General features: G+C 38.7%; 2 protein-coding genes across 3 annotated transcripts in view; one reads left to right on the plus strand and one right to left on the minus strand.

Moving 5' to 3' along the window:
• The window catches only part of lrp2a (low density lipoprotein receptor-related protein 2a), a 78,295-nt gene extending 74,999 nt beyond the window's left edge, over positions 1-3,296 (plus strand). For both annotated transcript variants that reach the window (XM_036568896.1, XM_036568906.1), the window contains 6 exons: positions 61-178; positions 885-1,011; positions 1,472-1,579; positions 1,710-1,826; positions 1,915-1,986; positions 3,085-3,296. In XM_036568896.1, coding sequence (XP_036424789.1) covers positions 61-178; positions 885-1,011; positions 1,472-1,579; positions 1,710-1,826; positions 1,915-1,986; positions 3,085-3,255 — 713 coding nt within the window. In that variant the 3' untranslated portion in view covers positions 3,256-3,296. The remainder of the gene's footprint in view (positions 1-60; positions 179-884; positions 1,012-1,471; positions 1,580-1,709; positions 1,827-1,914; positions 1,987-3,084) is intronic.
• Positions 3,297-4,451: 1,155 nt separating this feature from the next.
• Positions 4,452-11,684, minus strand: rdh1 (retinol dehydrogenase 1). The gene is made up of 5 exons (XM_036568919.1): positions 11,325-11,684; positions 8,665-8,995; positions 7,022-7,280; positions 6,487-6,650; positions 4,452-6,218 (listed from the first exon to the last, which is right to left on the minus strand). Exons 1-5 carry the CDS (start codon positions 11,325-11,327, stop codon positions 6,001-6,003), a joined length of 975 nt encoding a protein of 324 aa, XP_036424812.1. The 5' UTR covers positions 11,328-11,684; the 3' UTR covers positions 4,452-6,000.
• Positions 11,685-11,727: the final 43 nt, after the last annotated feature.

Raw genomic sequence — 11,727 nt, forward strand, 5'->3', positions numbered from 1 at the left:
GCTAGTAATAAATAACGACATCATGTCCGTCTCTCTCTCCATCTCTTGCTCTGTGTTTAGCAGTGGCTGTGCTCTTAGCAGTGATTATTATTCTGCTGAGTGGAGCTCTGGCTGTTGGGCTTTTCCTCAACTACAGACGAACTGGCTCAGTCATCCCCTCTCTGCCCAAACTGCCCAGGTACTCTATCAAACTCATTCATCAACACTCTGCAGTCTTCTGCAGAACTCTGCCAGAAAGAGATACCTTAGGAAGTACAGTTGTATGCAAAGGTTTTGGCACCCCTGGTCAAATTACACATTTTGTTGATTTTCTAAGTGAAAATAAGTTAACACATCCTCTACAGAGAACATATTTCTGCACATATTAATGAACAATTACTGTTTATTTGCTGACATTTACATATTACATAAAAAGCAAAACTTAAAATGTAGCCTGTTCAAAAGTTATGGCACAATTCATATTTTTTGTTTTTTTCCAGTATGTTAAACTCAGCAGAAAGAAAATAATTGTGCACTAACAGTAGTAAAAAATGTTATATTTAAGTTTGTTCCTTGTAAAGAATGTTCAAACTTTTTGCTTACAACTGTATCAAAACACTTCACAGAACCTTTTATGCATTGAAAAAAGGGATGCATTGAATTTTCTTGATTCAAATATCTACATAATTTCTACAAATAAGAAATAGCATCCACATAATTTTTGCCAAAAATATGTATACCAACAATATTATGCTTTTACTTACAAGGTTGTGCTGCAGAGAAAAACAGTATTATTACTGTTAACACTGTTACTATTATTTATTAGGCAATGATTTTCCCCTAGGTTTGTGTAATATTGCAAGTTAAAAACTTTTCCTTACATCTGTCTTTGACTCTCTTTTTAGTCTGAGCAGCCTGGTCAAGTCAGGTGACACAGGAAATGGAGTGTCTTTCCGCTCTGGCGACAATGTCACCATGGACCTGGAACCCCAGACTCTTGGGGTGTCCTTCATCGACAGAGCCATGCAGCTGGTAAACATCAACCACTCTGTCTTAATTCAGCACTAAGTGCTGGTGCTTCAGCTATTAAATGCAATATCAGCACATTCAGCTTGTAAGCATGAGCTTTGAAATCCCTGGTTAACCTCCTAACCCCAGTTTTAACATCATAAGTGCATGATTTACCACGTTGTTCATGAGGTTCACCTACAGTCTTCTTTTTGCAGAGCAACAGAGTACTTTTTGCTTAATAGAAATGCATTCTAATATAAATTTTACATTCATGCATACAGCTTTAATCAGAGCTGTTTTCATATAAAGGAATTAGGAATTTCAGATAAAATTAGTTCGAAGCTGATTTGATAACTGGAAAATTATTATTATTATTATTATTATTATTATTATTATTATTGTAATTACAGTTTTTAGATTGCAGCTTTTGTAGGTTGATTATGTGAGTTTATTCTGATTCCAAACTCTTCTATGTTGTCAGGATGAGAACTTTGCCGATGCTGGAAGGCAGCCTGTCACGTTTGAGAATCCTCTTTATTCAACTGCAGCAGGAGCGTCTGGTGATCCTGCAGTCATACATGCTACCCAGGTAAACCAAGACATGATGCAAACCACCATGTTTCCCTTTAATACAAAAAAACTGGCCTATTACTGTTAAAAACTGAATTAAAAACTGAAGACAAACCAAGCAAACTGTTTTGTGTTCTGCTTTCAAACAGGTGACTGTGAATGTCAGTGGTGATCAAATAGAGAACAACTTTGCAAACCCTATGTACCATGCACAGCAACAGGCAGTGGAGGTCAAGAGTGTTCCAGTAGGCCCCAAGACCACCCAGGTGAGAACAGATCCAAAGTAGCTAAATATATCAAAGATAGAATTGGCTTGTTTTCATATTGTCATATTTCATATTGTATTTGTTTTAGGAGTCCAAGTGGAGCTTCTTCAAAAGAAAACTGAAACCAAGCACAACATTTGAAAACCCAACATACTCAGAGGTAAGACATTTTTCTATAAAAATTCTATAAAAATATTTATTACCCTTTTTATATCAAGCCTGTAACATAGATACTATATGTATAAAGGAAAGTTTTGTTGATAGAACTGTAATTTAAATCTGGAGTGACTGGCTTAAAAAATGTTTTTCTCTGAGCACTTTAGAGCTCTATTTCTTTCCTTCTCACCAAAAAAGCATTACAAAGCGTAATTATATACATGTGTGTCTGTGTACCACACAGTGGCAAAAGGCAACAACTTGGATTGCTTGTGTAAAGCCTGGCAACACTGTCGTCGCTTTAGGATGCTTCCCTGTAGCAACTAACTAGCCAGCTTGGTTTATCCTATTGCCAACTGTCCATATAGCACCCTTGCTGACTTACTTATATCTAGCTTGGGCAGTGCACTGTTGGTTTTATCAGTGGAAGTGAGAAGTAGATTCTCGCTAGTAGCCTGATTCCAGCCTGGGTATCCTACTTCCAGTTGTCCAGGACACTCCAACTTAAAAGACTTGGTGCTCTACTGCTGGATGCTCTCTCAGAGTTTACAGTGGTGGTGATAGGAACCAGGTGTCGCAATGTCTACAGCACAAACATAACATTTACTATCCAAAACCACCAGCGAGTCTACAGTTTTTAGAGTATTTATATGTTGAAATAGAGATAAATCTAAAAAAAAATTGTGAGAAATTCCCCTTTCACTGTAGACATTACACTTCACACCACTCCTTTAGGGATGGAGTTCTGTGCCATTCATAGAATCAGTTTCATTCATAAAAGTGTTTTGTGAATGCAGACCACGCCGTGGTAAATGAGATAATGAGAGGAGGGGAACTCTGAGGAATTTTGGGCTGGAGTTCAGTACGGCTTCTGTAGGTCACAAGAAGGCCGACCCCCCATATATTAAAGATCAAGTGCAGGCGTGGACAAGGTGAAGGAGAAAGGGGAGGAGGTTGGGTGCGAAATTTCGTCATGAGTAGGAGAAGTGAAGGACTGGTATTTATAGGAAGCTGGAATTGAGAAGGAACAGTTTTAGGCGTGGTCTTCCCTCAAACTTCAGTTATGTCATAACTCCATCTTATTGTGCTTGTGGGGTTTCAGATGCAGGATGAGCAGCCTGCTGGGAGTGCAGAGGACACCTCCTCCAGTCAGCCATCTCCCTTCGTACCGCCTCCCAAGCCTACAAAGCAGGAGAAACCCAGCATGTACTCCCCCACAGAGGACACGTTCCGAGACACAGCCAACCTGGTCAAAGAGGACAGTGACATATAACTGTCCCCGTCCTCTCTCTAACTCTCTTTCACACACAAGGGGAAAAAACAAAGACAAACTATCCCTCTTTGCACAGAATCTATTTTTATATGCAGCCTGTGTACAAAAAAGAAACTTAAAATTATTTTGAAAAGAGACTAGATGTTTGTATAACCCACAGAAAAAGGTCTATTAAGACTATGCCTTCTGCTGTTTCTTATGCCAATTCATGTTTTATGATTTTTTATTGTGATGTACTATATGTATATCTTTGCACTGATGCTGCTGATGGTAAATGTTATGAATATGTTGTACATTTGTAAATTTGAAAAGATTTTGTTGGTAATATCTTCTGGTAATAGATTATTTGCAATTTTTCTTAGAGATACTTAAACATGGTGACAGGCAAACATGGTGACGTGTAAGTAAAAAACTGAGCTGTAATTGGTTTGCCATGATTTTGCCACCTCTTTGCGCATAAATTTAAATCAAGATTTTCCACTGGAATGAACAATGTGCATCTCATCTTGCATATTTATATACCTCATCTGTGGACTGACCAACAAAATGATGGAGAGCAGATTAGAGTGGTTTGGTCCACTGTTCACAATCAGTTCCTAAGCAGTATGTTTTCTTCATATTAAATATACATCAATATTAAATAACAGGATAATTTTTAAGTTTATGAATTCAAAAATTCATAAAACTACTGTTTTTTATCCAAGTATACTTAGCTTATTTACCAGGTATGCTTTTGGATTAAATCAGAATGATTGGTGATGTTTCACTACCCCAAAAAGAATTACACTTATGAAGCCTCCTTAATCAAAATCTGTCTTGCGATTATTATCAACTATTACAGCAGGCGAGTATTAAAATGTGAGGGTAGCATTCCTGTAGCATTTGGACTGGAATCCTATCATTTAGGAGAAAGGGACTGATCCAAAAACAGTCTGATTATAACAATGAAAGTGAAAACTGCAGTGTCTTTTATCTTTGCCCAACTTACAGATTTTACAATTGAGACAATGATACCACATAACAATGGCCTATATAGAGAATTTTCAGCGATACTTGAAAAGTTTTTTTGTCTGTGAACTAAATTCAACTGTAATATACCGTTTCCCTACTTTTGGTTCAGGCCAATTATTTTCACTGCAGGCTAACCTAATGAAGAAGGAATACATTTTATTTTATTGAATGATTTTGTATATTAATTAAATAAATGAACACACTTTTATTGATAGAAAGAACTGGAAAACAAATTTGACAAAAGCTGCTGAGAAAAAAATCAAATAAATGTCTTGTTTTATAACATGTTTTGCGTAAACTGATGTTTTATCTAATATGTTTATTGCATTTTTGCAACAGGGGATTTTTCAAATTATATGTCATTATGCATACAGTAGTAGAATGGACAACCATATAAAGTCATATGCAAAAGGTGCCCTTCTTCAAATACAAGTTTTGTTGATTTCCTATGTGAAAATAAGAACACATCCTCTACAGAGAACTCACTTCTGCACAATTTTATTTTTTATGCACAATTACTGTTTATTTGCTGAGTTTAACTTATTGGAGGAAAATAAAAAAAATGTGGCCTGTACAAAGGTCATAGCACATTTAATATGTTGTTTTATTTTTTTTCTATGTCAGAGTCATCAAATAGGTAGAAATTATGTACTAAAATGTGAACACCATTACTGTATTTAAATTTGTTTACTGTAGATGATGTGTTCTTATTTTCACTTAGAAAATCTACATTTATCAATAAAAAGTGCCAAATGCCAATCTATTACTTGTGAAATTTTCTACACTACTTTTACTCTGTGAATACTGATTACTAACTTGGGCTGAAAGGAAAGAAAGTAATACAGTTCTGTGGAAAAAAAAGTATTTGCCCCGATTGTTTCAGTTTCATCTATTTTTGCATATTTGTCACACTTGAATGTTTCAGATTGTCAAACTACTTTTAGTATTAGACAAAGGTAACCCAAGTAAACACAAAATGCTGTTTTTAATTGATGATTTCATTTACTGAATGAAAAATGCTATTCAGCGCTACCTGGCCCTAAGTGAAAAAGTAACTGCCCCCTTAGCTACTAAATCAAACAGTTAACCAAATTCAATTGACTACAGAGTTCACTTTCACATCTAGGCATGATTACTGCCAGATCTGTTGAATCTAAACATCACTTAGATCCTGTCTGGCAATGTAAAGCAGGCTAGAAGGTCTCAAAAAGCAGCACGATGCCACTTTCTAAAGAGATTTAAGTACAGATGCAAAACAAAATCACTTATCAGTCTGGAAAGGGTTACAAAGCCGTTGCTAAGACTCTGGGACTCCAGCGAACCACAGTGAGAGCCATTATCCACAAATGAAGAAAACTTGGAACAGTGGTGACCCTTCCTAGGAATGGCCGGCCGACCAAAATTTTACAAACAGCGCATTGGTGACTAATCCAGGAGTTGAGTCATCACACACACACACACACACACACAGTCTAAGCCACTTATTCTCCTGAGTCGCAGGGGGTGCTGGAGTCTATCCCGGCATTGAGTTATATAGGTTTTGAATAAATCTTTAACTCAATAAATGAAATGATCATTTAAAAAATGCATTTTGTGTTTACTTGTGTTGTCTGAATCTTACATTAAATTTAGTCAAATCATCTGAAACATTAAAATGTGACAAATTAGTAAATATAGAAGTAGTCGGTTGAGGGGCAAGTACTTTTTCATAGCACTGTATATTAAATTCACCACTCAACTCTGTTTAGGTGATGGCAGGAGTGCAGTGATGACAAAGTCAGCTATACATGCAGGCAGATAAGACAGAGGTATCCAGAGGAGCTTTGCATCCCAGCCTGCTCCGTAGCGAGTACGTGGGTACTTTGCGGAGAGGGCATGCTGCATACATGAGGTCACTTTTGAGATGTCTTCACTGCAAAGAATGTCCATGGAGAATGCCTGGATCTTTAAATCTAGAAAAGACATAATGTTAAAGAACACGGTTATTATAAAAACATTATTTTTCACTTTTTTTTCCCATAAATGCATTTACAGCTATCTGTGTCTTCAATAACTAGAAATCTCTGCATGATACACCAGACATTCATTCAAACCTAAGTGCAGGTCATTCACCAAATAGTTTCAGCAAACCGAAACCTTTAGACCTAAACTTGGAACTCAAGAAACTCCTTTCACTGTCAAATTGTTGAGTTTGGCACAGAACCCTGTCAAACTACTAACATTCTTGAAGATACGAGTCTCCATATGACCTCCTCACGTCTGCTGGGAGGCTGTCCCACCGTCTTTTCAGATCAGCCTCAATAAGATTCAGGTCTGTCACTCGCGTTTTGAAGAATCCAGGCTCAATAATGCTCACTTTCATGCCAAAGTGCTGCATGTCTCTCCTAATTACAACAAAAAACACAACATACAAGAAAGATGTCAAAGACCTAAGGAAATTTCTAAGAGATAGTGATATGCAAAATCTTTGCCAGCCATTCATTCTGTATTTATCTCAAATTATGATTAGCCACTATGTGGCTATAGCTATGGCTATTTACATTTACTATTTCCCATTAAGGGTTGGTTTCCTGAACAGGGATTTGGTCCTGGACTACACTGTCCATTTAATGCTGAATCTCATTTTAATGTGAATTGCAGGACTAGGCTTATTCCCTGTCTGGGAAACTGACCATAAATGGCTAGGCTTTTAGTCAAAACAAAACTGTCTGTACAGTTGTTTAAGAAATACCGGCTGTTTATCTGTATACGATACCTCAGTCCATCTGAAAATGCTTCCACCCCCCATTTGGACAGACAGTATCCTCCTCCAGTTATAGAAAGCCTGCCCAGTATACTGGCTACATTCACAATCCTGCCCTTAGCCTTCTTCAGCAAAGGCAGGAACTGTAGGGTCACATCTATCAGCCCAATCAGATTAACATCCAGAACCTGCTTGAAGTCCTCCAGTTGCATCCAGTCTGTTGGGCCAATAGGGACAGACCGTCCAGCATTGTTCACCAATCCCCACAGACCTGTGAGACAAGATAAGAAAAAAATATATATGTCCAGAACATTACATCTCTAACAGCAAGTTCACTAGGTAGCTCAGTAATTTTTGTGCGGAGATAAAGCCACTTTGACTCTGAATAAAGATCTAAAGATCTCTACAAAGAGCTCCGCTAAAAAAGATGGCACACTGATCTGCTAGAGGGGTTTATATACTTCAAAAGTAATTTCTTTATTCATATTTTCCAGTATCAATGTGATAGGGCTACTATATCTATCCAGTTACTTTGGAGAACTGAATAGATATAGTAGCCTATATAGTATATGGTTTTAAAATACTCTGGAAGGCTAGCAATGATTTTATCTTTGTTGAACTAGGCCTTTACATAAGTCCTAGGAAGTGCTGTTTAGGCCTATAAGCCTCTCTGCAATAATGAAGTAGGCCTTTGAAGCTTCTTTTCTGTGTCAGACTGAAAAATGCAGATTGCAGATTGTTTGGGTTGCTGGGAGGGCTGCACGATCAAGTAAGATATATTTCAAACGATTTTGACCACAAGCTGCTTTGAAAAACAAATGGAATATGAAACACTATGAATGACTGGCACAATGTACTACAATTGCCAGAGATCTAATACGGTGCTTTTACAGTACCAATGGATTAATTTCAATAATACTATGTCTAAGTAGTCAGTCTATTAGCATTGGTGAGCCAATAACCATGCTTGTTCCCAAATCTAGACTGGTGATTATCTGTGTAAATTACATCCTATATACATATTATTAACATCAGAACTTCTTACATTTTAGTCTTAGTGTTGAAGTAAATATACCAACTTCCAGCAGTTGACACACATTTTTGGTTAAACCACAATTAAACTAATTATATATTTGCATTATATGTTATATATGCAAATTATTTTTGCATTTGGGTTTTTATAAGAACAAATACAAACGGCAGTGTTTCTAAAAATCCCTACTACGATCCTTACTACAACCCTCAACTACTTCTTTGACTGGAACTTTTGTGTTAGATGTTTTTGTAACTAACTTGAGTGGGTGAAAATGTAAAATTTAAGATTTGCACAAAAACGGTACGTTTTCATATGTAAATATACTTACATCTCGATATTTTTTTAAAAGAAAATACTGAAGAAAGCAATGTTCAGGAGTCGATATTGAAATCAAGGCATCAGTATTGGTATCGAAACCCATTTCTATACATAAGTCCTATCTGAAATATACGAACATGCATATGAAGCTTCTTCACTGCTTCAGACTGAAAAATCCAGATTTATGGGGTTGGTGTGAGAGCTGTGCGGTCGTCAAAGCGCCCCTATCTCCACTTTATCTTCGGCTGTGCTTGACTCGAGCTGGCACCCTATCCCCCCCTCTACCCCCAGCCCCCATCACCTCTCTCCCCAACCTCTCGGCGCACCATCTCCACCGCGCTGGCGATGCTTTCCTTCTCGGTCACATCAAGAAGCAGCGTCTTCAGGCCTTTGGAGGCCACAGCTTGCAGGCTGGAGGCTCCAGCTTCAGTCAGACACCCGGCTATCACCCGAAAGCCTTGCTGGTCGAGCTGGCGGGCCGCCAGGTTCCCGAACCCACTGTCACACCCCGTGACGAGCACAAATTTCTGACGGACGTCGCTAATTTTGAGCGAGTCCCTCACATACCAAGCGATGGCTGCAAGAACTATGAGCGCCAGCGAGCACCACCAGACTATATCTGAGGAGACCACCTGAAAAACAGATGTGATGATGGAGTGATAAAAGCACAAAGTTCAAGGCAGCACTCTCTTCAGATACATAAAACACATCAGAAAGTACACCGATCAGGCATAACATTATGACCACCTCCTTTTTTCTACGCTCATTGTCCACTTTATCAGCTCCGCTTACTATATAGGTGCACTTTGTAGTTCTACAATTACAAACTGTAGTCCATCTGTTTCTCTGCGTACTTTGTTAGCCCCCTTTTACCCTGTTTTTCAGTGGTCAGGACCCCCATGGACCCTCACAGAGCAGGTACTATTTGGGTGGTGGATCATTCTCAGCACTGCAGTAACACTGATGTGGTGGTGGTGTGTTGCGCTGGTCTGAGTGGATCAGACACAGCAGTGCTGCTGGAGTTTTTAAACACCTCAGTGTCACTGCTTTACTGAGAACAGTCCACCAACCAAAAATATCCAGCCAACAGCGTCCTGTGGGCAGCATCCTGTGACCACTGATGAAGGACTAGAGGATGACTAACACAAACTGTGCAGCAGCAGATGAGCTATTGTCTCTGACTTTACATCTACAAGGTGGACTGACGAGGTAGGAGTGTCTAATAGACAGTGAGTGTACACAGTGTTTAAAAACTCCAGTAGCACTGCTGTGTCTGATCCACTCAGACCAGCACAACACACACTAACACACCACCACCACGTCAGTGTCACTGCAGTGCTGAGAATGATCCACCACCCAAATAGTACCTGCTCTGTGAGGGTCCATGGAGGTCCTGACCACTGAAAAACAGGGTAAAAGGGGGAGAGAAAAGTATGCAGAGAAACAGATGGACTACAGTCTGTAATTGTAGAACTACAAAGTGCGCCTATATAGTAAGTGGAGCTGATAAAGTGGAGCCGTTGACTGGCCAGGACTAGGAAACCTTCTGGAAACCCTTAGCTTCTTCATTTGTTGGTTGCTGTTGCTTAGTAGACCTGCTAGTTATTTTCTTATGTCTACTTTTCTTTCTTTGTATTTCCATGTATGTATATGCATGTAAGCCAAAGCAGGGTTGGATGGCACAGTTTTCACTCACTGCTGTATCTCCCACTCATATCACCCTGCTAGAAAAAACAACTTTGACCAGCATGACTGGTCACCAGCAACACCATCATATGTTGTGTTTTGATGCTGGCATGCTGGTCAACCAGCATGACCATGCTGGGGTGACCAGCTAAACCAGAGCCAGACCAGTAGACCAGCATGAAATGCTTGCTGGGCTGTGCTGTTTTTTTTCCAGCAGGGCACACACTAGTATAACCCAACAAGTATCAGATAAAAGCTTAACAGTGTAAGTAGAAAAACAGACACATTCAGAGTCAGAATGTTTCCTGGAATTAGTTCATTTATGACAAAATTCATGCTGTGCACTTTCTGCCACACAGCTCCAAAATGAAGTTGGCAGGCAGATGTTATGGAGATGGCTGCCCCAATATAGCTAACAGATAGTTTCAAATAATGAAGTAACATATTGAAAATCAGAGCATTTCATTTAAAGCACATATATAAACCATTCAGTGGCAATGTTTGTGAATTAATCAAGCATTAGGAATGTTTTATTTCTTTTATCACTGACTAGTATTCATGAACCATTAGAAGAAAAATAAAACTGAACTATTTTACCAATTTCTTTTTGTTTATAGTTTTCAAATTATATGTCATACATTTTATCAATATCTCTCTTTAAAACATTTCCTCGGGGGAGACTTTCAAAACAGTACTTCCACCATAACAGACTGTAATGTTCAAAGCTCTTGACAAAAAGGATGAAGGTTACATCTTAGTAAGAGTTTCCCCTGCTAACCCAGATAACGTTATACTGTGCCCACCCACCCTGTTGTCCCCTGTATGTATGTTGGGGGCAAATGAGAGCAAGCATATAGAAAAGCTATTCTACTAGCACCCCCTGGTGGTCAGGATGTGCAAGAACGATTAAAATCTTATCAGACCACAGTTCCCAAAATGAATTGGTGACTGTCTGCATGCAATACACCAACAACCAAAGCAGCAGGGCAATGTTTTCCATGACCACCTGGCACAGATACAGTCTTCTTAGGAAGCCACCAGATGGCATACAGCTACAAATCCCTTTTCTGCTTTAAACAGCCTAGGAAATTATGTGTGCAAATCACCACACCTCACCACCTTTTCCATAAAGGACCTGCACTAATGTCAGCTATAACATATAAAGATTTTACCAGATTTCTCTATTTACTTAACACATTAGCAAAGATTTGACACAAATTGAGGATTTAGGGTACAGTCATTTTACAAAGTGTTGCAAATAAAAAAGGAACTTACCATGATTGCTTTATCAAATTGAATCTGATTGAATCTTCCCTCTTATTTAGTCGTTCAGCTGCAGGCAGAACCTGAAGTGTTGTCTTTTTCATTCCTTGGTCAGATCTCTCTCCATTCCTCAGTAAATGAAGCCAGAATAGCAACGGGAGCTTTGACTGAAGTGTCAAAGGTCTTTTGCACACATGTAAACATGACCCCAGTAGTTGTGTAATAAACCCTAAAGAACTCTACTATTTCTTTTGCGTTCATTCAGCCTCTTTCACTGCTTCTTTAGTGCTCATACTACATCTGACTTGACACACAGTGACTACTCGTGATTGAAAGAGGCTAACCTGATTTTATATGAGGAGACCTGCCAGCTCTTATACTCTTATCTGGTGTGTCATGTTGCATAATAAGCACT

The sequence above is a fragment of the Colossoma macropomum genome, unplaced genomic scaffold (assembly GCF_904425465.1).
Source record: "Colossoma macropomum unplaced genomic scaffold, Colossoma_macropomum, whole genome shotgun sequence".
NCBI classification, from domain to species: Eukaryota; Metazoa; Chordata; class Actinopteri; order Characiformes; family Serrasalmidae; genus Colossoma; species Colossoma macropomum.